Source organism: Besnoitia besnoiti, chromosome I (assembly GCF_002563875.1).
Source record: "Besnoitia besnoiti strain Bb-Ger1 chromosome I, whole genome shotgun sequence".
Classification (NCBI taxonomy): domain Eukaryota; phylum Apicomplexa; class Conoidasida; order Eucoccidiorida; family Sarcocystidae; genus Besnoitia; species Besnoitia besnoiti.
The window spans coordinates 5,119,282-5,146,481 of NC_042356.1; the positions used below are offsets into that span (position 1 = coordinate 5,119,282).

General features: G+C 55.9%; 5 protein-coding genes across 5 annotated transcripts; 2 read left to right on the top strand and 3 right to left on the bottom strand.

The window, feature by feature from the left end:
• Window positions 1-40: 40 nt before the first annotated feature.
• On the bottom strand, window positions 41-8,672 carry BESB_007300 (O-linked N-acetylglucosamine transferase; the record flags this gene model as incomplete). Its single annotated transcript, XM_029359484.1, has 14 exons — window positions 41-193; window positions 626-835; window positions 1,376-1,558; window positions 1,934-2,365; window positions 2,797-3,130; window positions 3,599-3,774; window positions 4,380-4,609; window positions 5,036-5,105; window positions 5,206-5,334; window positions 5,847-6,040; window positions 6,416-6,490; window positions 6,954-6,999; window positions 7,435-7,541; window positions 8,072-8,672. The coding sequence occupies 14 exons, from the start codon at window positions 8,670-8,672 to the stop codon at window positions 41-43; spliced, it is 2,940 nt and encodes a 979-aa protein (XP_029222397.1).
• Window positions 8,673-11,357: 2,685 nt separating this feature from the next.
• On the top strand, window positions 11,358-14,128 carry BESB_007310 (uncharacterized protein; the record flags this gene model as incomplete). Its single annotated transcript, XM_029359485.1, has 2 exons — window positions 11,358-13,413; window positions 13,962-14,128. 2 exons carry the CDS (start codon window positions 11,358-11,360, stop codon window positions 14,126-14,128), a joined length of 2,223 nt encoding a protein of 740 aa, XP_029222398.1.
• An 818-nt stretch (window positions 14,129-14,946) lies between these two features.
• On the bottom strand, window positions 14,947-20,228 carry BESB_007320 (PCI domain-containing protein; the record flags this gene model as incomplete). The annotated part of the gene is made up of 11 exons (XM_029359486.1): window positions 14,947-14,952; window positions 15,209-15,402; window positions 15,726-15,905; window positions 16,183-16,262; window positions 16,507-16,616; window positions 16,781-16,894; window positions 17,222-17,327; window positions 17,872-18,358; window positions 18,531-18,687; window positions 19,016-19,240; window positions 20,097-20,228. 11 exons carry the CDS (start codon window positions 20,226-20,228, stop codon window positions 14,947-14,949), a joined length of 1,791 nt encoding a protein of 596 aa, XP_029222399.1.
• A 2,794-nt stretch (window positions 20,229-23,022) lies between these two features.
• Window positions 23,023-23,733, top strand: BESB_007330 (flagellar associated protein; the record flags this gene model as incomplete). The annotated part of the gene is made up of 1 exon (XM_029359487.1): window positions 23,023-23,733. The coding sequence occupies one exon, from the start codon at window positions 23,023-23,025 to the stop codon at window positions 23,731-23,733; it is 711 nt and encodes a 236-aa protein (XP_029222400.1).
• A 1,521-nt stretch (window positions 23,734-25,254) lies between these two features.
• On the bottom strand, window positions 25,255-27,138 carry BESB_007340 (putative phosphatidylserine synthase; the record flags this gene model as incomplete). Its single annotated transcript, XM_029359488.1, has 1 exon — window positions 25,255-27,138. The coding sequence occupies one exon, from the start codon at window positions 27,136-27,138 to the stop codon at window positions 25,255-25,257; it is 1,884 nt and encodes a 627-aa protein (XP_029222401.1).
• Between the last annotated feature and the right edge of the window lie 62 nt (window positions 27,139-27,200).

Genomic DNA, 27,200 nt, shown 5'->3' on the forward strand with positions numbered 1-27,200 from the left:
CGCCCCCAACCGGAAGGGGGATACGAGGGGGGGGCTGGCGTCACGCCCTTGGCTGCTTTCTTGCCAGGAGCTGGCGGTAAAGCTCCTCGAGATCGCGTGTGAACTTCTCGGCGTTCTGCTTCGAGGCTTTCTCGAGAACTGCTGCGCGAATCGTGTGCCGGTATCGCTTCAGGCGCTCGACGGCTCCAGCCAGCTACGGGAAAGCAAACGCACGGAGCTCGCAGAAACCGCGAAGAGTCAACCGTCTGACAGGGGACTAGGAAGCGGATGCGCGTGCAGAGGCAGAGAGTGGCATGCCGAAACATGCCGACCTACTTGGGCAAAGGGGCAGCAAGGAGACATCTCTGAATAGATGCAGGGAGCTTCGTACAGCGCACGCGCTACACACGGCCATGCAACGGTGGAAGTCAAAGCGCTGAACGCAGGCGCTTTTTGAGCAATAGAACACGAAGCATTATGAATCGTAGGGCAATGATATGCGCGCAGACACAGACAGCGAGAAGCATCGGAGCCTTTCCTACAGATGTCGAGCCGCACATGCATGCCGTTGCCCCATCGACGCGTATCGTCAGCGTGAGTGGCGACGGGCAAGCTGTCAAAAAAGAGTCTCTTCCCGCTCGCCTACCTCGACAGCGAGGCGCACGTATTCCGAAGGCGAGTCCGCGACGAGTTCCGGCAAGCCGTAGTGGACGAGCAGCGTCGCTCCAACGTTGTGTGCATGAATGTGCGGCCGGCGCAGAGACACCACGGGCACGCCCATCAGGAGCGCCTCGCACGTCGTAGTCGTGCCCGCGTACGGAAACGAGTCGAGCGCAATGTCCACGAGCGAGTAGACCTGGGCACGCGCGCAAAACGCCCGAAAAACCATGCACCAAAGCGAACGTTCAGGAAAAACAGAGGACGAAAGAAGACAGCTTGCACTGGAAGAGGGCCGAGAGGCGGGAACGCGCGAAGAGAACAGAAGAAAGAAGCGACACCGTCACGGGAACGCGAATGGGGACTGGAGCAGTCTCGCAAACCGTTTATGCGACCCACGGAAAAAAAAAACAGGCGACCCACGCATCTGCCATCACGGCTTCGGATTTGCCCAAGGCCTTCGCGCCCAAATTCTTCCGTAAGGGCGACTTCGGCATGAAAAACACACAGGGGTCAAGCTGAACCGCGAGCTCGCGAAGCCGCAAAAGAAGACACAGGGGGTGCGGAAGGCGATTTCGCGCTCTCCCTTCCACACTCAGAGGGCTGCTCAAAACAAAAAGCAGCCAGAAGAATGAGAGCCACAGCTGCGTGTTGTGGCGGCTGGCCGCTGCACAAGAGAGTCAGGCAGGCGCCAGAGGCCGCGGGAGGCGGAAAACGGCAGCGGCAAGACTTTTCTCACCATCAGATGATCCATGCATGCAGGCACCAGCGCCATGGTGTCTATCCGGTCTCTGGAAACGCCGTGCGCCTCGAATTTGGCCTTGAAGGTCTGCTGCATTTCCTCGTTCGCGAACGGGCGCGCTTTCACGAGGAGACGGCTGTTCGGAACCGCGCGCAGAATTTGACTCCACGTCTCAATCACCTGAGAAAAATACGCATGAAAGTTGCATATCTCTGCGTGCGTTCACGAAAGCGCATATTTTGCCAGTCACGTCTCTTTCCGTGACGCTCTCTACCGCATCCCCACACACATACACTTATATATGCATATAAGTGTATACATGTATATATATATATATATATATGTATATGTGGATATACCCTCATATAAAGCATGTCTGCATGGAAAAGAGGGGCACGGCTGAATCGCCGATGAGCACTCATCGGGCAAGCATCTGGCAATCACTAAGCATGCATGTAGCAACCGAGCCCGGTGCTCTCTGCGTGTGCATGCCCATGCCTACACGTCCACTTTTACACGCATATGCATATCGACGCGTCAGTCCTGAGGCCCGACTCGAAAACTTCTTGCCTGTTTGCCCAGTTTGGCGAGGTTGTTGAAGGAGCCGAAGGTGACGACCCCGTTCTCGGCGACGGGGGGCAGTTTCACGTCGACGTGCTTCGCGAAGTCTGGTGGCGGCTGGTAGCAGATGAAGCACTTGGGGAGGCGCACGAGCTCCTCGACGTACTTTTGCGTCGAGTCTCGCGGATCCGCGACTGCGTCTGTGATGCGGAAGTCGATCGTTGCGAGGCCTGTCGTGTTTGGGTACCCGATCCAGTTGAGCTGCACTGGCGCGGGCTTCCAGCTCATCACGTCCAGTCGATTGTGCGCGGTGTGTCCCGCCAGCTCGACGAGGACGTCGATCTCGTCGTCGCGAATCCGCCGCGCAGCTTCTCGGTCCGAGACCCCCACAATCGACCGCCAGCGATCTGGAAGGCGCTTGAACATCTGACAAAAAATCGCGAAACAACGGAAAAACCGCATGCAGAGAACCCCGTTGAAGCCACGAGCCACGAAAGCCGCGCGAGCCGCGCACAGACGAAGCGCCGAGCGGAGATGACAGAACAGGATATGGTGGCCTTCGCACGCGTGTGCATCGGAAGACGGAGAAGAACTACAAAGGGGAGAAAAGATGCACGAAAAAGATACAAATCCGCGTGCTGGATGTACACACGCCGAACGAGCCACCGTGCAGCCAGCCCAGCGCGGGTGGACAACACCAGCGCTGGGGCTTTCGAAGGAAAAAGTGAGACTTGTCCTCTTCACGCGCGTGTGTCGCTTAGCTGTGCACCTCCTCGCGCGCTAGGCGAGAAAGAGAAAACGACGACGTGTCTGAACTGTTTTACCTCGTTCCGCCGGCGGTGCCCTGTCGCCCGTACCTGCGTTTTTTCGTCTTCGCGAATCACGTTGGCGTACACCGTGACGTGGAACTTGCTTTTATCGTGGAAAAGCAGCGGTGCGTGGATGAAGTACGAGACGGAGTGTGTGAAGAAGTCGGGACCGATGTAGCCGACGCGAATCACTCTTGACGCAGACGACACAGTGGCGAACGAAGGCGACTCAGAAGACGCAGGCAGATTGGAAAACGAAATCGCAGGACACTTCCACGACGTGTATGGCGTTCTGTGCGCAAGCATCTGCGACCCCCAGATCTTCGAGATGCGGTAGATCTCGTTATCGGGAAGATCCTCCAGATAATTCAGCGCCAGAAGCCTGAGCGGAACAACAAAAAAAAGACGCGCGCACGAGCGAGAGGTCGGAAACCGCCGCGGAAGAAGGCAGACCGCGAAGGGGCAAGACGCCGCGTGGACTGACCCGAAAAGCCCCCACGCAAACATGAGCTTTAAAAGTTGAACGAAGAAATCCACCCCAACACCAAAATACGGATAAACGTCCCACAATAACCCCGCTCGGAAAGTGCAGAGGACCTACACATAGGCACCTATACATGTATGTATCTTTACAAATGTACTCTACATACGCGCGTGCATATATACAGAAAGATATATAGATAGATGGGTATATACATTTTTATGTATATACATGTTTATTAATTTATGCATGCAAAATTGCAGGTGTGTAGTAATTCTACACCCGGCGCATGCAGCGTTTCTCTTTCTAGTGAACGGGAGAGCCGGGAAGCTCAAAAGGCGGTTGCAAACGCGACCGAAAAGGGCTCACTTATTGTGGAAGGCGTTGGGCGAGTTCGGGTCGAGGGCAAGGCATTTATCGTAGGCGCTAACCGACTCCTCAATCTCTCCCTGGTCGCGGTACAACACCCCCAAGTTGTTGTACGCCTCTGCGTAGTCGGGATTAACTTCAATTGCTCGCTTGGCGAACTGAAAAGCCTCGCGAATCTGCCGAAACCGTTCAAAGAACAGACAACCGAGACAGTCTCCCCGGCGACCGATGAGCGAGCGCCGCGTGAACTCTGAAAAGCGGGTTTTTTTCGCTGGACACAGTCGCCGAGAAATGCCAAGCTCCTACCCTCCAATCGCCACAGAAAAAGGGTCGCTCCAGTACAACGGCATCTGAATGCATGTTTGCTTAGTTCCTTAGACATGCTTTTCACAGCACACGTCGCATCTCCCGTGTGAGGACAAAAAGCAGCCGTACACACACTCACACAGACAAGTACGCTGTGGGGAGGCTGCAACGGAGTGCTGCAAAATGACAAGAATCCCCGCGAAAACCACGGCGAAAAGAGACGCGGACGAAAACGACTCGCGCAGATGTTCAGGCCATTGAGCTCGGCTCAGGAGGGACGCCGCACAAGAGACAGCACGCAAGAGCAACACCTCTCGGCAGCTGCAGCGCCGAAACGTCGGAGTTCCTCCAAATTGTCTTGCGTCCGCATTTATTGCGTGTATGTACACCCGAATCTTTCTGTGATGCTGCTCTCCTCATCCGAGTGTGGCGCCGCATGTGCGCCTGTCGCCGAAGTGTTTTTCATCGCGCGTACCTTTCCTGTGCAGGTGTAGAGGACGCCGAGGTTGTTCAGCGTTTGTGAGAAGTCTGGATTTATTTCGAGGGCCTTCTTGTAGCACACTACGGCTTGGTCCGTGTTTTCTCGGTCTTTGTGAATGACGCCCATGTTGTTGTACGCCTCGGCGCAGCGCGGATTGAAGGCTACAGCCAGTTGGTAGTTCACCAGCGCCTTGTCGAACTTGAACAGGTCGGCGTACGCGACGCCTGAGGAGAGAAGCATCCCGCTAGGCATCCACACGTCGTAGCTCGAGGCGCGAGGCGCACAGCCGTCACCGCCAAGCGCGAGGGTCTCCCGTCGACGGGAAAGCGGCGAAGAAACAGAAAAAGCAGGGTCAAAGGCAGCGCAGCCAGACTGCGCAGCTCACGAAGACCGCGTAATTCGAGACAAGGCGAAAGAAAACAACTGCTTCAGGCGCGGCGAGGTCTCTTCATTCCCGCGTGCAGCCTTTCCTGCAGTTTCGCTCCACTCCGACAGGAACGTCAGGGCCCGCGCGAGCAACCAGACGAAAGCGAGGGCGCGCGGAGAAAACGACTGCGCGGCACTTGCGACGAGCGAGGAGGAGGAGGCGAAACGCCGCAAAACACGATCCGAGTCTACTCAACACAGACGCCCACTAAAAAATCCCTTACCAAGATTGTAGTACGCGTCCGCGTAGTAAGGGTTGTAGATAAGCGCCTTCTTGTAGAGAGCTATAGCCGTCTGTGGGGAGCAGAGGACACGCATCAAAGCAGATCCAGCCGTGTCTCTCCGGCTGCAAAGCCGGCATCTGCAGCAGAAAACAAAGACTCATTGGACGCACCTTGGGGCCTTCCACCGACTTCTGCTGCGTCCCGAGATCCGTCAGCGCAACCGCCATGTTGCTCAGACTCATCTGGTAATTGGGATTGCTGGCCAGCGCCTTCTCGTAGAACGCAATGGCGTCTTCGAGCTGAAAAAAGAGGTAACAGCCAAGAAAAGGGGTTAGAGGCCCAGGGCAGGGCGAGGATTTTCTCGCACGCCACTGTCGAGAGAGAAGGAATAAAACGACGAAACAAATGAACTCGAAATCTCGAGACGCCGCCTTCTCCGCATCGGCGCACACGAAGCGGCCGAGACAAATACCAGAAGAAAGTGAACCTGTCTGCTCACATTTATGCGCAAAGTTACACATAGATATACACATGTGTACACGTATAAAAGGGTTTAGAGTTTGGGAAATACGTATACAGATGTGAATATCAACATGGATTATACGGTTCAGGGTTTAGGGTCTAAGGCAAAAATTCCGTTCCAACTCTGCGCCCATAGCGCGTTTGAAATCTTTCAAGCGATTCAGAAAGTCGGTATACAAGAGCATACATATGTATATAAATAGGGGCATGCATGAGGGTACGCAAAATTGCTTGATTCTGTGACTGCAGGAGCTCCTGCCCCAGGTTACATGGCGCGAGAGATACCTACGTTTCCAAGGTTTTTGTAGAGAGCACCGATGTTGTTATGCGCCTCGACGTAGCGCGGGTTGATGCGCACAGCCTCTCGGTACATCTGGAGAGCCGTAGAAGCGTCTTCGGTCTCCGCGTGAATGACGCCCAAGTTGTAGTAGCATGGCGCGTAGCTCGGATCCGCCGTCAACGCTTCCGTGTAGCAAACCAGGGCTGCGAACGAAAAAACCGACAAGTGATGTCACGACGTGGTGCCGCGCCAAGACAGCCCCGAGATTCGAGTCTCAAACGCTTTGTGAAGGAGACGCTCTCACTGTCGCGCAGGAAGGCGAGCCCGCGCTCTCGACGCTACGGAATCCACAACACAGCCCGGGAAAACCGCGGTGCGCGAGGCGAAGACCACACAAAGGAGAAGAACTGTAGCGGCGAGCCCAAGGAGCTCGACGACTTGAAGGCGGAGCTTCAAAGCGGCGGCCCAGGTGGCCTGGAAAGGGAGACAGAAAAGCCCGAGAGCGCAGTGCTAGAAGATTTTTCTGCAGCTAAAGTATAAATCTTAGAAACAGTCCGACGCGGGCCCCCGCCTCTTACCAGCCTGAAGTTTCTTTTCCTGCTTCAGTTTCGTGCCCAAGTCCGTGAGCGCGACTGCGAGGTTGGTGCGACATGCTGCGATGCAAGACGTACAGCAGGCAGGACCGGCACGCAAGGCTGAGAGCGCCATCCATCCGAGCAGCGACAGGCGAAGAGAGAAGAAACCTGTATCTCCAGAAAAAGGACAGAAAAGATGATACGGAGGAAAAAAGACGCACGGCACCGGGCAGCACTATACCGGCACCTTCAGGATTGCATGAGGCGCCAGAGAGACGAAGAAAGGCCGCGAACGCATGGCGTGGGAAACAGGGGCCTGCAGATGCAGACGAGTGCGACAAGAGCGAAGAAAGGTGCACGCATTTGAGAGAGGCAGCGAGGCACAGGGAGGGAGGAGGACGCGCAAGCATCTTCTCTTTGTCGCGCCCAGCGTTTCTCTCTCTCGCTCGGCGTGTCTCTACACGGGGCGGCGTCCGCCTCACAAGGGCAGCCACGCGGCCGGCTGCTGACAGGCCTCAGTTCCTTTCTCTTTCTGTCTCACTTGCGTGCTCCGGATTCGCACTGAGAGCTGCGCGGTAGTGCTCCACCTGAGAGGCGAAAGAAACGCAGCATATGTCCTCACGTCCGCAGTTGGCTCTGCTTGAAGCCTACACGTTTAGCCCGTGGCGCGGCTGAACAGAGGCGGTGCCTTAGCACTCACGCGATCTCCCCTTTCCAAGTACCGAAAGCGGACTCTTGTGGTCTGATCCTACGGCCGCGGCGACGGTCGATACGCGAATGGCAAAGGCGGAAACCGAGCAAGCAGCCGGGGAAGCAAGCGATAGAGCAGGAATGCGGCAGCACAGACAATTCTGCAACAGCAGTTCGGAGCTCTGTTCAGGTGTACAGACATTGGAGGACGTCGAGCCCATCGTTCACTGGCACGGGGGCCACCGCAAGGGTCGGCACTCGTCGTAAGGAACGGAAAACCGAGAGGGAAAAATGGATGTACACTGCGGCCAATCACGTTTGTGTGCGCTTACTGCTTGAACGAGCTCCCCTCTCTCCTTGAAGGCGACGCCGATGTTGTTTAGAGCATTGGCGTTCCCCGGGTCTAGGCGCAGAGCTTCTCGACAGCAGTCCAGGCCTTCTGCGGACCCGAAACGCAAAGCGAACGTCTTCCTCAGCTGCGACTTCCACGCAGGACAGAGCGAAGCGTGCCAGCGACACTGCCTCCTCCTGTTCCCCACACAAAATTCAACGTCGGAGGCGATTCCTACCACCATCTACCTATCCATATATATATATATATATATATATATATAAAGACATATAGATATGTATAAAAGTGCGCACGTGGTGCGCCTACGCAGTGATGCTGGCCAAGCGGAGAGACGGTAGCGAGGCAGGAGTACGAGGCTTCAAGATGCACGCTGCGCGACGACAGAGTTGGTGATGTGCCTCTCGGTGCGCCCGCAGGCAGGGCCTCAAGGCGACGCGAGGCTGCGCCAGGCGTCAGAATACGATGACAGAATCAGAGAGAAGAGCAGAAGACTTTGAGTGGAAATGGATAGAAAAGAGGAGACAGGTGTCCTAAGATGCGAGAGACTGAGGCGTATTTGTGCATGCTTGATGAGCCACTCAGAGGAGGGCGCGCACATCGCTGCGAGGGTCGCGTACCTTGCAGACGGCCCAGAGCTCGCAGGGAGACTCCTTTGCAGTTCCAGAGGTTCGCGTCCTCCGGGTAGAGCTTGAGGCCGACATCGTAGAGCAGGAGGGCATCCTGAGTTCGGTTTCCCGAGTTGAAAAATGCGGCATTCTTGAGGAGGTCATCTGCGGAGGGCGGCACCCCACACGAGGCGAGGAAGTCGCGAACGAACGCGTTTTCAGGCAGCGACGCACACAGGTCACTCAGCAGCTTGGCTGGCCGCCCCTCCTCTTCCTCCTGCTTCCCTGTCCTCCGCGCATCATCCTCCTGAGGCTGGGCGCGCGGTGAGGAGGCGGGGGAAGAAGGGTCGCCTCGCGGCGACGCGTGGTTGTTGCGCGCAGTCGAGGGCGGCGGGTAGGCGCGAGGCGCTGCGGGCTTGCTGCTCTGTGCAGACGAGCGCGTCGTCGAAGTCGAGGAAGGCGAGGAGGAAGCGGAACGAGGCCAGGAAGAAGACGAGTCGCAGCTCGCAGAGCTGTCTGCGGACGAGGAAGCAGAGGACGGCGAGGCGGCGCGGCGCGTGTGCGGAGGTGCTGCCTGTGCAGTGCGCGATGGAAGGGGCTCGGGCTCATTCATCGCGAGGGAACAGAAGCGCCTGCTTTCCAAGGTCTCGCGGGGAAGGGAGTGAGTGAGGACGAAGGAAAACGACGGGGGGAAATGGAGTCAGACACCTTGGCAAGGGTCTCCGAAGCTTCGCCGGTACCTGCATCGGCTCGTCGTCCACTGTATGCAGCGCGCGCCGTCGCTCACGGCATCTCTTTTTGTGTTGTGCGCGCGGCGGAACTGGCTGTCTCGACACACACAGTCTGAAACCGTGGTAACCGCTTCTACGCACGCACTGTCGGCCTACGCGTCTGCCTCAAGCACCCCCCCTCATGTTTAGCCGCCTAAACAAGGTGCAGCGAAAAAAAATCCCAAGGCCCTTGCGCGTATTCCCCGGCGAGAGGGGCTCTTCAGAGCCTCGCCTCTAGCCAGTTTCCGCTCAAAGCTGTGCCCTGCAAGGTCTTGCGCCGACGGAGCTCAAATGCCGGCAATGCGAGTTCTTGCTAGTAGGGCTCAAACAAAGAGCGGCCGACACCGACCCGGTACAGAGGTAGTGAAAGATGTTTGAAAAAAAAACAGTGGGTCGCATGCCTCCGGCGAGCGGACGTCCTCGATGTAGGAAAGGGATGCGGGAATCACTAGCCGAAAGAGAGCAGCTGCACGAGGGACAAGGCTTGAGAATTCTGGAGAACAGCCGTGCGCTGAGACACATCGACAATCTCCTTTGGCGAGGGTCACCCTCCGTCAACAACAAAACCAGTGCTGTACGTTTGAACCCTCGAGAAAGTGGACGCTTCAAAAAGAGGGAGTGCGAAAAATGAGCCCGCTTCGGAAAAAGGGAGTTCTTTTGGGCTTGAGTGCCTACGCACGCGCGGCAAGGACTCGCGCACACCCCGGCCTTCGAGCATCCGAAACACGTAAGCTGAGACACGTTCGCGCTTGCGAGAGAAGAAGACCAGGAAGAAAGAGTGGATTCCAAGACCTTAAGAAGCTATCAGCACGAGGCAAAGGAGGGCACCGGAACCACGGTGATCGAAAAGAAATCTGGAGACAGAAAATGCGTGTGAACAGTCGGTGGGCAAGGTAGGCTCGCCCTGGCGTGCTGGCGGAAGGCCTTAGTCGTGCAACGCAGCTTCATTTGTTCGCGCAGCTCGGAGTATTTTAACGAAAGCAGAGAGGGGTGTTTGCATTTGACAGAATTGGAGTAACGCGCACTCTGCAAGGCCACAAACTACGCATGCGAGCAGACTAAGTGCGATGCAACGGTGTCGCAGGAGCTGAGATGGGACCGCTCGAAAGCTCCTCGTCAAGACGTGTGAAGACGTCGTTCAATAGGTCACACGGACACTTTTCTCGTTTTCACGTAGCCTCATCATTCACGCATGTGCATCTGAGGACGTGGTAAACACTAACACGCTCCTAGAGGTGGCAATTACTTTTGGGGGAATTCGCAGCTTAAGGACATGCCGCTGGAGTCCTGGTTAGAGATGCACGCTGCGCTGAAACGTATGTTGTACAACTCGTCGGTCCTCTTGCTTGTGCACCGTGCAGAAGCATCAGCGTAGGCGTAAAAATACACCGGTGTGCTGGTGTCGGCATCGTGTGGGCAGCCCCGGTTCTACCCCAAGGCAGCAAGACAGCCAACGACACAGTTGTACAAATACTCCCTTGCGGAAAAGTAGTTTCTCTTCTTGTTCAGTTATTACTGTTTCGCAATGTTTAACGTGTATGTGGTAGCATCTGCAGGCCAGATCCAATGTGCTGGCAATCGTCTCTGTCCACAACACAGTACGGCTTGCGGGTTGCCACCCCGCTGATAGCCGACGCACAGGAGCGATTAAAGCTCGACAGAGACATCCTAGTGGTGAACATATGTATCCGCTGGAGTAGAGCCAGACTCACATTCAAGAAAAGCTGCGGCGCATATATGGCTGTAGAGGAGGCTTGTGTTCCACACGATAGCTCCGGCTACCACTAGTCACCGGGTCCGGAAGTTCGCGACGTCTCCATTGCTGCCATGTTGTTCACAGATGACGGAAAGGTCCCTAAGCTTGTCCGAAGATGCAGGGTTAACGTGTCTGTATGCCAAGTGCCGTAAGGCACTGTATGCTGCCTGCTTCCATGCTTCTGGCTAACTGGGAGGTGGTATGCGGACGTTGGGTAGCCATTCATCAGGCACACAGCTTGTGCAATGGGCTACCGGTATATTTCACGAACGGCATGTATTAGGATGCAGTGACGAGGTGGACTTCGGGTTCATTTTAAACCTTCTCTCCTTTCAACGTAATTGGTGCGCCGTGAAAACTAGCGCTCACTGGCGAGGCCTGTACCACTTTTGGAGCGGGACCTACGCGAGGTCGTCTGAGCTCGCACGGCCGCCGCCTATCGAAAGAAGACTCGCCGACCAGCCAGACAGAAAGCACAGTTTTTTTTTTTCTACGGCCAGCAACTGCTCTGCAAAAGTGTGGGGTGGGTTGCTTTTCTCTATGACAGAGTACATTCCACCGTGCCCGGCAAATGCATTCTTTGCTGTGAGGCCGCTAATACGCCGTTTTGGAGGCCGCCGTATCTGTCTCTCTGATTGTTCATGATTGGATCGGGTTACGTCGTTATCTGATTGACCAGCCAGAGAATATCGCTACCAGGACATCTGTCGTGCGTGTAGCACATCGCTGCTAAGACTGCACGCAGCAGAACAACAATTTCTGATCTGTACCGATGAGCTGCCAGTGCTCCGGTGGTCTTCAGTCTCAAGATCCTCGATTCAGTGACGTTTCATCTGCGTTTGTCTCAATGGCGGAAAACGAAGACTTGAAAAGCGAAAGATCAGCATTCATGCTGCAGAGCACAGAACACGACGAGCCCAAGACACACGACAAGGAGGCTCAGGTCGATCCAGCGGATCATGCAGCTCTTGATGAAGCAGCGGCACCCTTCCATCAAAGACAGACGTCGACTCACCATGATGAGGACGAAACGAGACAACAGGAGGAAGAGGCGGAGGCCGCTCTACCCCAAAACCCGAGCCTTCAAGGAGATCAGGCGAACTCCGACGAGAAACCTGTTGAAATCATTCCTCTGCGAAAAACATCCCCAGGCTCCGAAATTCTAACTCAGCCCGACACACACAGGAGCCACTGCCCGCGCAATTCTTCGGCACACCATGATGACCAGAAACAGGATACTGCTACTGATGAGGACACTTTGAGGAAAGACCTGAATTCCAGTGCAAAACGCAAAAAGCGGCCTGCACGTGCCGCCCTGAGGCGCCTTTCGCGCACCATGTCGCGAACCTCGGATTCCGTTAGGAGCGTCCGCAGAATCTTAGGGAAGAAAGGAGACGAAGTGCAGAATCTGTGGAACTTCATACTCAGGCAAGCCATGGGTATCTCATCCCTCTTCGGCCTTCTTTCGCTGCTATTCCTGTCAATGGCGGTTGTTTCCTCCTCGTGGCGACACCACGAATTCAAGTTTGAGGACCGCAACGGCAATAACACAATATCTGTGTACTGCGGCCTGGACTCGGTTCGCCGAGTTCACCAGCTGAAGCGGTTCAACGAGACAGGTACTCTGTACTTGCTAGACAAGCCAAAGAAATATACGGAACTCATCGACAGCCCCTACTGCCAGGAAGAGCCTGATGCTACTGAAGAATCTGCCGAGTCTGCCCCTTCGTCGAAGAAGGGCGAAGATGCTGCAACGGAGATTATCGAGGAGAACGAAGAACGTGATTCTCAAGCATCATCTCGCCGGCTTTCCGAGGTTGAAGATGCAGAAGCCCTTGCGCGTGAACAACTCCGTGGCATAGCCGGACGCGTCGCTCGTGACGCTGATGACAGCCTACCACGGGAGAGGGAAGAAAGTGCTGAAGAAGACTTCCCCCGCCAAGCGACCGAAGATGGCTCTTTGGACAATCCCAGTTCTTCAGAAGACATGGCCGCAGGGACCGGTACTGAGCCGAGTAGCACTTCATCGGAAGCGAACGAGTCTCGGCGGAAAGTGGAGGAAAAACCAAGCGGGATACTAGCAGACCTGGCTTTGGCACCCTTCCAGGTCATTTTTGGGCGTGATCCTGCTGCGTCAGGAAGCATGACTGAAGACCTGGCGCGTGTTCGCCGAACACTTTTGGGCCCCGCAGTGTACGAACTGAATTGTCGCTATCTGCCGGATCTTAAGAGGGCAGGAGAAGCTCTATGGTCGATGATCATCCCTGCGTTCGTTTTTTCAGCCCTCGGCCTTCTCTGTGGTTGGCTGTGCACAAGCTGGGGCCGGTATCTAACCAGTGGGTTAGTGCCTCCCACGTTCGCGCTGAAATTACTCGGCAGCGTGTCTTGGATTGTGTCTCTGGCGCTTCTCGTTGCCGGTCTCGGGGCTTGGGGGACGATTTCGGATGTTGCGGCGTGTGTTAGCGCTCCCGGCGGATCTACGGTCTGCAAACTTGGCATCTCAAGCGCCGTCGCCGTGACAGCTTTGGCCCTAAATCTGCTGGCCACAACTTGGTTTGCTGTCCACTTCACCGACCGACACATCACCGCGCTCAATCTCGCCACATCAGACGACCTGCACGAGAACTCCCAGTCTAACGAGAAAGAACTAGGCATACTTCAAGCTGATGATCCCGATCTAGAGGCAGGCCGAAAGGATGCAAGGCGTCACTCTTCCGATGGCAGCAACATTCCGAAGATTTTCGTCGGCAACGCAGAGGAGGTGCCTTCTTCAGGCGCCGCCGACAGCCACCACGAGCAGCGTGGACACAGCAACCCTCTCCGAAACCGTAAGAGCCTGCACGAGGCAAACAGCGGAACACTGTAGTGTAGGCATCACAGGCCTGAGTCTGCGGAAGACAGGCACTGGTAGCCCTATTTAGCGGTAACTAGCGGTAGACTGTATACGCATACGCATACCATTTGCTGTTCCGTGCGTTGCTTGAGGTGTGGCGACCCTTTCATGATTTTTCGCGGGTCTGTGTTGGGGTGGTTGGGGGCGGTGTCTGGTGTCGATGCTGTGATCCCAAGCGCAGTGTTTTCCGCTCATTGCTTCAGTTTATTACCTGTTTCCTCTGCTAGTAAATGTATCCCCCGTGCAGGCCAGAAAGATTGTCGAATCGTGGATGCGATGTGATGTTCAATCAGGTGGCGTGAGCGTATAGAATACGCGGAAGAAAGCGAACGCTGCCAGTGCCACTTCTAACAGAGGCTTCTGTGAGCGCAGTCGCTGATTATCCAGGCGGCCGTCATTCGCGGACACTTTACAAGCAAGACATGGCGGCAGTTCATCCTCCTCGCAAGTCTGGTGCTGCTTCTGTGGATTGCTCTTGTTCAGTTATCCGCCACATCGTGCAATTAGCGACCACTTTGCTGCTGACGTTATTGCCGCCTGCCATGGTGGCCATCTCTCCCCCAGCTCTTCGGCCCGCAGCTCCCCAGGCAGCTGCCATCATAGCCTCGTCGATTTCGGAAGTAGTGTCTGAACTGGCAGAGAAAATTTAGTGTGGTGAGAATCCACCACACACCGACAGCGCTCTACGGGGCCTCAAATATTTTTTGCCCGCGCGCAACTCTGGCGGTAAATCACTTTTTAGATTCGTACTGTTTTCGTGTTTCTGGCGAGACGACATCCATGTAGAGCGATATTTGAGGGAAAGCGACGCTCTTCTCCCCAGTCTCATAACGCTACTACAGGCTCTCTCGTTGCATGTGTCATCGCGTTAAAAACGCCTCTAGGAGAACCCACGGTGACTCGCCGGGCACCTTTGTGTGTGACCGCGCGGGGCGGAACTCCGCATCTACGCAAAAACTGACTAAAGGGGAATTCCTTGCTACAGAAACATCCCGTCGCCGCTACATTCCTATATGGTGCCGCAGCCGCGCTTGCCCGAGGGCGCAGGGAAAAACACCAACCCTTTCTGTTCAAGCCAGATGGATGCGCAGCTAGCGCGCTGCTGAGCTTTTGCATTGCTCTCAGACTGGGGTGTAGTTACTGAAAGCATCCTCCTGATGCGATTGAAACTGACTTGCCGAGACGAGGGACAAGCTCAGCAGTTTTGAGGAGCCGAAAGAGGGGCGCGACAAAGACTGTCTTTCAAGTGGCGGGGATAAGAAGCAGGACCAGACCGACTCGATCGATGCAAAGAGATGAACGAAGGTAGCATCTAGACGCACGCAAGGGAAGTGGAGAACTGTGCACACGAAACGACGCGCGGAAAATGGCTTTTTTATACGCTACAGAGAAGTCCGCACTCTTTGCTAATCCGAGACCGGGGGAAGGCTTTACGGTTACAGGACGACTGACAATACAAGGACGAAAATTAGGCCTGCAGAAAAGTCACACAGAATAAAACACGATGTGTCTGATCGGCGCCACTTCCCCGCTGCCTTCGCGGTTCACAGCGCAGCGCGGCCCTACGCTTTTCTCTCTCCGTGACACGGTATAGCCCCTTCTCAAACGGCGTGTCGCCGCCGCCTCTTTTGAAAGGCGCGTGCGTCTGATGACGTAAGGCGACCTGCGTCAAACGCAGCAGCTACAAAACTCCCAGCAGCCCTCCACTGTCCCTTCACGAGCTAGCTTACAGCAAAAGCGGTGTCGTCTTGTCGTCGACTCGCCATGGAGGCTGCGACCGCAGCCATCGGGTCGCGGCGTCCCTCGCTCATGTGGCTCCTGTCTCCGCGGCCGCGGCCGCCGCGGCCGCCTCCTTCACCGCGGTAGAAGCCGCCCTCGCCGTTCTGCACCCACTGGCGACCCCGGCCGCCTCTCTGTCGGTTCGCTGAAAGGAAGACGCGCATGGAGACACACACGCACACAGAGACCTGTACGGCGAGAGACGGAACCCCCCCGAGCTCCGCGGACAGCTTCTCATTAACAAACCCAGATAGACGATTCCGCGGAGATTACCGCACGCCTTCCCCGCACCAGTGTGGAACGTGGTCTGACACCATCCTCTCGGTACACAGCGGGACTTAAGAACGTAAAGATCATCGCTAGACGGAAAGATTTTCGGCGGAAATCTACGACACCCACGGCGCGTGAGGCATCTCCAGAAAGGCGGCAGAAGAACGCGCCAAACGCGGGCAGAAAGAAGACACCTACTTCTCGAGGGGACGATGTCCTCTCCGTCGCGGCCGGTGAAGCCCGCAGGCCGGGCGATGTTCTGCAGAATCAAGTTCGAGCGAATGCAGAGGTTGCGCGTCTTGTCGATGACTTGCTGGTAGAGGTTGGGAGGCGCGGCCGACATCTGCACGCGGTTCTTCTCACTGTCGATGCGAGCCTCTAATCAAGAAATCGCATACACACAACGCGGAAAACTCGATTAACGACCACCACCCAGGCCAACACAGCCACGAAAAGTCACGAAAACAGAAAATTCGCGAAGACGAAAAGTGCTTAACCTCTCGGCTCTCTTGCGACCAAGGTGCGAGATGTGTCAGCCCTAAGGCCAACACATGAGTGCGTTTACAGAGTGAGCAGCCATGTCTCCCCTAACCTTCACCGCAACTTGCCATGACACACGTGCAGAAAAATTCAGCAGAAAACACAATAAACTCACCAAGACGTGCGTGACGGATGAGGTTCACAATCCAGCGCTCCGCGGCCTCAGGCGACATGTTGACCTTCTTCGCGATCATGCTGCAAAGGAAACGCGCAGAGGAGAGAGAGGATGGCTGAGCTGGCGCAAGACTGCTGCGTGAGCTCACAAGACACCGAAAGCCCTGGTCTTTCCTCTCCTACAGACATGCCGTTTTCTACAGAGAGTCACATGATTCCCGATACTCTATCTACAAGGGGAACCGAATTTATCACCTCAGCCTGGCACACGCGACGAACGACGGCAAGTCTTGTCATCGGTTCCTGCCTCTTATTTTCCGCTTACTCAACGTTGATGCATTTGTGGATGCGGCAGTACGTCTCGAAGATAAGCAAACGCGCAAACTCGTTGATCGCGCGCTTGAGCGGCTGGAGGAAGAAATCAGAGTCGCACTCCTGAAGTGCAAAAGGAAAAAAGCAAAAATCACATAGAAATGCAACACATCGCGCACATCGATACGCCCTGACCCCCCCAGAGGGCAAGTAAAGTCGCACTCTCTGGCTTACAAAGAAGACAGTCGGCTTATTCGCAAAACCCCGTCTTGTGTGCAAGCGCCTACCTCGCCGATGCGGGCAATGTGGAGCTGCGCTTCGTCGAAGTTGAAGTCTAAGAAGAGAGCCTCCAAGAGGGACGTGAAGGGGTCGCTGTAGCGGTTCTTGCTTTGGCCAATAGCCTGCAAGGAAGCAACGCCATAAAACAAGAAAGCGAATGAAACCCAAATGAAACGCATGCACACGCAGTGCTTCGTGAATGGCAATCGCACAAGGCTTCGAACTGCCACTGCAACCTCTCCGCGTGCCTCTCGCACTCCGCACGTCTCTGTTTCGGTCCTGCGCGTCGCCAGCCTTTCTGCATCCCCGCATTGTTCCCCAACTTCAACTTCGATATGCTTCGCTGCTGCATGCGACAGCTCACTGCTCCCTGCATGCGCATGTTGAGTCCATGCGTGCGTAGAATGTGTTTCGGAGGTGAGGTCGCGAGCTCAGAAACGAGTCCGTACCATAATCACAGCCTGGAAGTGATCCTTTCTCTTGCGGTTGAGGATTGCGTAGACCGCGTAGTAGCGCAGCAGATGCGGGCACATCACAGTGACGCAGGACAGGTTCCTGAAGGCATGAAACAAACAAGCGCAGAGCTATGGAGCGCATCACGAAGCGAAAAAGACAGCCTCTTGGCGGTGCCACACAGCGGGCAACAAAAACAAACAGCGAGCAGGCAGAGAGCAACCGACGCAAGTTTCAGGGTTGCAGGACTTTAGCTTGCGTGCCGCCTAGGCTGCAGAAGTTGAGAACAGATCGCCAGAGGAGCGGACGCCACTGACTTTTGAACAGAAAAACGCGAAGACCTGCAGATAGACAGGCACGATCGTGAGCGACGCCGGCAGGACGTCGTCGAAGTGACTCTGCGCCAGCCTCCGTGAGTGGAGGGAAGAACTCGGCTAACACGCGGAGGAGCCGCTCCGAGGCCGCGTCGCTCGCGCTGGGAGCTCCCAGCCCAAACGCCAGCCGCACACACACAAGCCCGTTCTTTCGTGTCCCGTCCCGCTGCCCCCGTCGCGTGAAAAGCCACGGGACAAGCACAGCTGTTGGTCTCGCTTCCTCTCGAATCTCTTGCGAGGCCCCCAAGTTGCGTTCTCGGCGTCGTCCTCACCCTTCGTGCAGCATCCACTCCAGCAGCAGACTCCAGGCCTGGTTTCTAGGGATGAACTGCTTGGTGTGCACCATGTAGAAATAGTAGCGGAAAAGCGGCCAGACGGCCCAGTGGAGCAGCCAGGAACGGTTGAGGAGCTGCTGCTCGCGCGACATCATGAGGCCGGCGGGCAGGGGCGGGTTGCCCTGGTGATCCTTCTTGTTGGAAGCCGCTGCAATCTGGTCGAGGATGTCGCCGAGCTTCAGAATGCACTGCGCAGCTGCGTGCGTCTCAGCGGCCTTCTTCGCCGCCTCAGCCAAGGCGGACGAGGCTCCCTCGCCCTCCTCGTCTTCCGCGTTGTCCAGCGTCTGCAGCAACTCCTCTTCTCGGTCCTTCTTCACCGTCTCCTCCGTGGGTGCCGCGCGGGTCTCACCCTGCTGGTGGTTCAACAGGATGATGCATGCGCACACTCCCCAGTAGCACGCCATGCGGGTCTGGATGTTGGTGCCTGCAAAAAGAAACACAGGAACGCGCAGATATCAGCGACGCGAAAGCGGGCACACACGGCCGAGGCAACGCGCGGCGCACACCATACACACTCATATGCACTTCATACATATATATACGTTCGAATGCATTAATACCCATGCCGGCGCTTCGGGGCGAGGCAGGGGTCTTACCCTCAGCGAGGAGCTCGTACAGGGTGGTGAGCATGTACTGGAGCTGCTGAAGCGACTTCTTGTAGTCGCAGATATCGAAGTAGAGCTTCGCGAGGCGCGGAACGAGGGCGTCGACGCCGATCTCGAGCGCAGGGGGCGTGGGCGTCTGCTCGGAGTTCTGAAGCGAAGCAGAGGGGACATCCGGGCAGAATGTACTAACCGGAAGATGGGAGAAAGAGACGAAAAGACAGATAGGCCCCCGCGAGGCACCGGTAGTACGATGCGCTCCACGGCCCTACCTACAATACACCACACGATGTTCGCAACCAGGCGACCTCCAAAAACAGGAAAACGGCTGCTGTTTCCCCATCAAAGCGTCTCCGTCACCATGACACAGTCGGCGTTTGAGTCGGGTGCTGATCACCCGGCCCCCCCGGCACGTCGCGCAGGCGCCCGCGCTCTGCCCGCGACAGTCTCTCTGCGTCTCCAGGGCGATGACGCCGTACCGTCATCCACCATTCGCTCAAGTCGACGAGTGTTTTGCGGTCGGGGTAGCCTCCGATGCGTTTCTGCTGCTCCTTTTTGTAGGCCTCGATCGCGTTGTTGAAGTTGACGAGCTTCGCTTCAACTTCGCGGATCTCTGCCTCGACAGCGGCGCGGCCCGCGGGCGTCGTCGCAGTCTCGCCAAGCAAATCCTTGCCCAGCTTCTCTCGCTCCTCAGCAGTGATCATCTGAAAACACACGCCGCAGCACCGTGTCAGACGGGCGCCAGTCAACCAAGGATTCGAGCCTTGAACGCGCCACCGCGCCGGTCTCCTGGCATCCTCTATGCAATTCGAGGATTCACAGAGGCTGATCAACGTCATGTGCGGCTCCACGGGGCGTTTCCCCTCCGTCACAGTGCGAGTGCAGAGTCCTCGCGCTGCAACCTCCACCCGACCGCGTGAGATGCCCCAGCCGCTCCTTTGTGCGCTGTCTCCATCCCCTGCGGACAGGGGTCAGGCAGGCACAGCCCACCCCACAACATCGGAACACGGGCGCGACAAGAAGCTACGAGATACTGGACGCAGACTGGCGACTTAAGAGGAGAGAGTCCCGGCACCCCCCCAGATAGAACATCTCCACGTTATTTACGATCCTGCTGTCCTACGTTGTGTATGCGAACACACCGCACACTCGCACTGCAGCGGGGGCCTAGAAAAGACATGTGCGTGGTGCTTCTTCTCAACCTGCTGTCGACTGCATCCCCGAGAGACAGCGGCGGCAAACCCGCCCGGCTCCACTCCACGCAGATTTCTTCCGTCCGGTGTGCACCGCCCAGTCCAGTCTCCCCCCCCTCCCCCTCGAGCCATCCCTCCCGAGAGGCGCCGCAGACACGCGGAAACGGCGGCATCTATGTTGGAAATGCACGGCAACAGTGAAGTAGGTGCACTCTCGCCGTCGACGTAACACTTGCTTTCTGTGTGCGAGACAAAGTAGCGGACGAGCGACTCGCCAAGAAACCCAGGGTGATTAATTTCGTGCGTCCGTTGCCGAGTCTCGGAGGCCGTCATGTTTTTTCGTCAGCAGAACCGAACGAGAACACACCTGACTCGAGAGCATCCAGTCCAGAACGGGGATGGCCATGTGCGAGTCCCAGTACGGGGACATGCGCTTGATCATAGCCGAGCCCCCGTGAGGGGCAGCGACGCCGTTTTCCATGTTGGGCTCAGCCACCATCGGGGAAGTCCTGACGAACGGGTTGGAGTCTAAACAAGGGAGCAGGAAGGAGAGGAGAAGCCGATTTAAGGCAGCAAAACGGCCAAGCAAGGCATTTCCCTTCCGCCACCGGGGCTGGGAGGGCAACCGTCCTGTTGCGACTGGGCAAACAGAGAAGCGATAACGAGACACAGCGATCCAAATGTCGCGTGCGATGGTATCACAGACTAGAAGAAAGGAAACACACCCAACGTGAGAGAAGCAAGTTTAAGAAATGGCGGGAAACAGGCGGAACTCGCGAGGCCGGAAACAGTTGGCGGATGGACAGAAAACGGGAAGCGAGGCGCTGGCGGGAAAAGCAGAACGGCCAGGAAAGAAAAGGTTCAAGGGGGACGAGACAAACGAAATCTCACGCAAAGATCGGTGTATCAGGAAAGAGGGAAAGGCAGTGAAAAGCAAGAAGGGAGAGACAGTGTAGCAAAGGCAGGGCGGCAGCAGCTGAAGTCTGACAATACACAGGCAAGTATGTGGGGGGAAATCGGCGATATACGTGAACAGGCGAAGTGACAGGCCGCGAAGAGAGAAAGAGAGAAAGAAAACCGTACCCAAAAAGCCTTTCCCAGCACCTCGGCAGTCTCCTCTGCCTTTTTCAGAACTTTGTCGCTCCCAAGAGCGTCGTCACCTCCGTTTTTCCCAGAAAAACGTCCGTCCCCCCCCCCACGGTTCGAGAACGCTGCGACTTCCTCCTTCCGAGTGCATGCGCAGTTTTGCCGCACAGTGGCAATATACCCTGTGACCTGAACCGGCTAATAGAGCGATGCTCCAATGCGGTCACACCGTTACAGCGGATTGTGGCCCGGAAGGAAACAAGCAAGCCAAAAAATCACATCGCATAGGCAAGAAACCCAAATAGAGGGCGCGAGTGGTCCAGTGTAGGACCTCTGCGCACTCTAGCGTCCATCGTGAGTTTGGCAGAAACGCGTATAGGCCGCAGATACGAAGGAGCGAACGGCATCCAGCAGGCGGCAAGACATGAGCAAGACGGGTAAACATATGCAGCTTTGCTCGAGAACTAGAACTCATAGATTCCACCGCATGCGAGTCCCCTTCACACTTTCAACATCTAAACACATAAGTGATGGTGAGAAATGGCTCGAGCAAGGCAGGCCACTAGGAGGTTTTGCTTCCCTAGGTAAGCGGCGCCGTCTCACGCATGTCCACAAGACAGATAGCATGATTCGTTTGTTTGGACCAGCGGCAGCAAGTCAGCTCCACCGTTCCTCCTGCCTTGCTCAGCAAAGACGCGTCATCATGCGTGCTGCGCAAGGAGAGAGACGCCTCTAGTGCAGGTCAGCATCGTCTTACGCGCTCCAGCTTGTCCGCCGTGCTTTATGGGACGCTGGAATAGTGAAGAAGAGACATTCTTGAAACGTTGATTTGAAATCGTTCGGAGTACCAACTCTCCAAGACGCCAACAGTGAGCGGGGTGCTGAGTATGCCTCTGCAGTGGCTGCAACGAAATAGCTCACACATTGCCACTTGGCAAGCTTCCTGCTGAGCAGATGGTATTGGCGTTGTGCATTGTAGAAGGGAATCAACGTGGTGTGCATGGCTGGCAGCCGCGACGTGTGTATAGCCATGGAAACGCGTCGGCGCGCAGGCGAATGTGGAGCGGATCATCCGGCTAACAGGCACACGAACAGATAAGCTCTCAGAAAATGGGTGGATGGGCGAGGTGGCCGCTCAGGATACATCTTTTTATGGCATGCGTGTGCAGTGCTAGGTTGGACTGCAGCGGGCAGGCTCACCACCTGGGTCTTGAATTAAGTTCTTTCGGACGAGGGTGAAGGGGCGAATGCACACGACGGTCCTCTAAAACTCATGTTCCTATTCTACAGTGCACGACCGCTGGTCGTCTACGGCTTTCCCATCTCACACATCGTTCAAATAGCATACGCGTTGTTTACATAACATGCGCATTGGACCCTTTGATGCCACACAGGCTAACATGCGCATTGGATCCTTTGATGCCGCACAGGCGGGTGTGAGGTGAAATGGCAGTGGCTCCTGGTACATCTGACCGACTCTCAAGTGTTCGTTATACGTGTAGTGGTAGTTCTAGACAGCGTGCCGCTCGGCGGCCAGAGACAACCTAATGCCATTTCTTGGTTGTCTGTTGCCTTGGGCACCGGCTCCTGTCTCCATCTACTGGCCAGAGTGTAGCGGGAAACAGGGCTGGTGTGGCCATCTGTCGTTTCTTTTCTTTCTGCAGAAGAAAGTGGCGTGTCCTGCTTTAAGAAAGAACATCTCTTCAGTGGGGCTCCCGCCACGGCATTGGCAGTTTGATGGCAGCCCCGAGCACCCTTTTCGAACGCGTCCGTATGCGCGGGTCCTGTCGGCTTCACAGGACGCCCTTGATAGCCACGCTAAGGCAAGGGCACTTCCACGTCTGAGCGCACAAACCCCGTATGCTGGAGCGGAGGAAGACCTCAGCGAGGTACTATTCCAATCTCTAGACGTGAGGCACCTCCGCAAACTCTAGGGGCTGTGCGCGACATGTCAGTACCACTGTTCATTGCTAGCTGCGCGGGCGACGTGAGGACGGACTGCACGACCCCTCCGAGCCCATTCGCCCGATGGCATCTCAGTCCTCGCAGCTCAGAACAACCCCAGGTAGCCGACGCCACTAAAAATCTATATCTCGGCCGATGCCATGGATTTTCGTGGAAGTCTCAGACTCTGAAAGCTCTACGTAGGACGAGCGGCTCGGCAAGCCAAGCGTTTCCGCACTGGGCTGTTCCGACCATTCAAAAAGATGCTGAACACTGCAATAACGACGAAAAACTATGAAGACATTGATCCTCGGTTGGTCACTAAACAGGTGGCACGGCGCCGCCACTATACGCTCAGTGACATCGCGCGTCACAGCTCTCACTACGATTGCTGGGTGGCTCTTTTTGGACGCGTGCTCGATCTGACGCCTTTGCTAGTAAAGCACCAAAACGAGTTAGCTCTACCTCTCATAGCAGCCGCCGGCACAGACATTTCGGACTGGTTCGACGAGGAGACACGAAATCCTAAACGGCATATCGATCCCGCAACGGGAATCGAACAGCCTTATACACCTCAGGGCAGATTCATTCATATCCCGCCTCCCTATCCCTCTGCCGATTGGGCAACAAATATCGAGACGCCTTGGTGGCTCGATGAGAAATACGTGATTGGACATCTCACGAAGAAAGCGCGGAAAATCCGAATACGGAATCTGCTGGTTCAACATGACGTGGTTCTTGAGGTGGCATCCGAGGACACAATCAAAGAAATACAAGCAAGGTATCTAAGCGAGAACGACCATGCCGGTTCTTACATGTGGACACGACTCGAAAAACCGTTGGACATGGAGAGAACTCTGGAGGAGAACGGAATACCAGACGAGGAGGCGCGCCTACGCACTCTCGGCATCAACCCCGATGACCACATTCCCGCTCTCCACTTGTACTTCAACGACGACTTGACGGTTGCGTGACCGTTCCACCCGCCGCCTTGTTACGAAAGACATCCATGCTCCCCCAAGCAAGAGAGAGCCTACTTGGCCTTCAGGCTTGACTATGATATCAGCGAACTCTTCCTCCTCAGACTACAGATCCACTGACCTTAATGCTGGGGGCAGCAGGCTAAAATTGCGTGAGTGGTCGTCGTACCATGCAGCTACATACTTGTCTACTCCACTGTGCACCACTGAGGTTTTCCATACGATCATTGCTTTCCATCCTGTCTGCTTGTTTTGCAACCACTGTTACAAAAATTCTGATTCAGGAGTTTCAGTGGCTGCACGAATGCGATACCGCATCAGCAAAAGATCTTGACTACTGCCTGGACGAAAATCCCTGACCACAGTTACTTCTCGCATCAACCGCATCCTCGGTGTGGTGCGGCGAACCCTCTACTGAGGGCTCAATTGAAACAGAACTCATTCTAAGGAGACCTGCTGTACAGCTTGATCAATCCGAAAACTCTGAGATTCATATTCTCTGCGCAAGGTGCACGGTCTCGGCGACATTGACGCTGCACGTCAGAAAGGCCGCGTCCAGTCAGCGCCCTCCCAGGTTACGCGCGGTCCATTCGTCGACACGAGACGCTACAGGAAAAGCGACACCTTTACCCTTTTCCGAAAAGAAGCATCCTGATGATTCACTCAGACTTGTTGTGATCTGAGTTCGCATGGAACACCACAAATGAGCCATTAAGATTTAAGGACACTCCTTTCTTCGGAAAGACCCGCAGTCACCACGCCAGAGCTGAGTGCCGGCCCTTTTCGAGCTCTCCCGTCTCTACCTGCTCGTGGCTCATACTGTTGCCCTATTCCCTGGCACTGTCGGATCAATATGAGCTACGCGGGGGTACCGTGAAAAAGGGCATTCATACGGGCAGACAAAACATCCATATGCGGATGCGTTCAGATACGTGGTGAAAGCATGCTCACAGCAGCCGGGTAAAAAAGCTCTCGGCAGCCGACGCATGTCGCCGAAGAGACGACCCACCCTTAAAAACCATAACGACGACGCGAAGAATACTCAGATCCACAGCAGAGGCACTCTGCGCTCGAAGCATCACGCAAATAGACGAACATGGATAAAATGGAAAGATGAAACAACGACCTCTGCTTGTTGGTCACCTACTGAGTTGTTGAAATCCACGCATACAGCCCTCCTCAACGTACGAAACGCTTCTTCACGACCGGCGAGCTTCACACAACCCACGCACGTTGAAAAGATGGCACTGACGTGGTAAGGAACCCCCCCACTGACTCCAGCCACGAGCAGAACAAGAAGCGCGGATGCCTGCTCTGGTGGGCTGTCACGGGGGATCACCGGGCTCGTGAGACTTCACTCCGCCTCTTTATATCTTGATACCTGCGGAGACAAAACAGCACTCACGAAGCCAGTCGCCTTCTGCGTCGCGAGAAGGCACAAACATGAGGGTAGCGGAAGACGCACAGCGCAGCGTCTTTCGAAGCATAGTCTCGAGAGCCGACTTCTGCCTTGGGTTACCACTTTGGCTCCACTCGGACATAATCATAAAAATAAAATTTCATGAGATACAAGAGCGGGAGAAAGCAGGCTTGCGGAGGCAGCGTGATAACCAGCAGCTTGGCTTGATCTTGCCAACTCAGCGACTGGCGTTTAACCTCGTCTCGCTTCGTCACTGTACTGTCCCCCTTTGGCTCGTTCTTCGCCCCCCCATTCGCGTCGCGCACCATTTGGATCCTTGCCACCTTCTTGGCTGATCCGCTGTTCAGCCCGCGCAGGTCCGCGGTCGTAAAGTAGCAGTAACTCCACGCACCGAAGAGACTGAGCGCGACGATCCACGGCATGAAGATGTCGGGCGGAGGAGAGAACCGCGGAAAGCGACTCGCTCCGTACTTGACGCACACAAGAAGCTCGATGCAGAGGATGATCGCCAGCAGCCATTCGTTATGACCAATTCGCTCTCGACTGTACATCGTATACTCGTAGTGCTCTGCAGCCGCAGCGGCGCCGAGCAGCGAGAGATACAGCGTCCGAAGCGGGTTGATGTAGTGGACGGCCGGGATGTCGAGGACCGCCATGAGGAAAAAAACGTTCAACTCGGTGAAGAGACAGAACACGAGGAGCGTGATGGCAAGAAAAAGGTGCCTCGGCGTCTTGTAGAAGCTCCAGTCGTAGTCTTCAGATGAAAACGGTGTCAAGCTCATAAGTACTTTCTGATACAGCGGATAGCGGCCTAGCCAGTCGTACTGGTGCATGTTGATCAGCTTCATGATAATCGCCCCCAGAAGCATTCCGCTGACGTTGCTCAGGAGAGCATCGATGAAAATGCTATCCCACCAGCACTCGCAGAGCTCCGGCACGAGCCACTGGAACGACAGCTCGCCGATTTCGAAAGCAACCGAATACAGCAGACAAAAGCCCCAGTTTCGCAGGATCACCATCTTGCACAGCCAGCCGACAACGTGCGAGACGAACCACACGCTGCGAAGCTGTCTCATAATCGTGTCTCCGTTGATTCGACAGTCCATCACGAGCGTGCCGGCAAAAACTTTCTCCCTCGCCCCGACAATCTCTGGAAACAGGAGCTGCAGCGCCGTTCTCCCAGTCTCCACGTCGACAGCAAGCAGCACCACCATGACGATTAAGTGCACAAGACAGACGCCGTGAACCACACGCCAAAAACCAGGGTGGGGTCGGACCAGCAAACCGTCTTTAGCCTGGAGAAAACAGTAGATGCACACGAGAACAAGCAGCTCCAGCACCACTCGCCGGACGCCCGTGCTCAGCGGAGAGGCAGCGGCGGCTGGCGAAGAGCCGCCACCAAACAGTGACGAAAAAAACGACGGAGACACTACATGGCCAGACGGAGACTCAGGTACGCATTTGGTATCTTCCGGGAACCGCTGACAGTAGTCAATCGTTTCAGAGTCACTCTCTTGCTTCCCTTCTTGAGCTTGTGCGGACGGTGGCGCGCCGGTCTCCGGCGTTCCAGAGACTTGCGCAGAACTTGACGGAGGTATCTGCTGCGCCCCTGAAGTCGCCGTCGGAAAGGAGATTTCGCCACCCCCCGGCAGCGCGCTGGAAATCCCCTTCACCGCAGACGGCGACGAGAAAAACTGGTCGCGGAAACCCAGAAGAAGCAGGACGAGTACGAGAATACATCCCCAGACAATCTGCCGCGGTTCCTCCCGAGTTTTGTAGTCTATGGAGGCCCGAAACTTGTGTGCGTAATGCGCGGCATGCTCGCGGTATACTGAGGCAGCATCCGAGTCCTGTGACAGGCGACGAGAAAGGTTATTTGGACAGTGACATGAATCACAGCTCGGCGACAGGGTGTCCACGCTGAGAGGTGACAGGCCTATCCGGGACCCCCCCACGTTCGTTCTCTCTCGCAGCTGCATTTTCTCGACGCTTGCTTGCCCGCTTCCGCGGAACGTCACGACACGCCAGACTCCTCTGAACA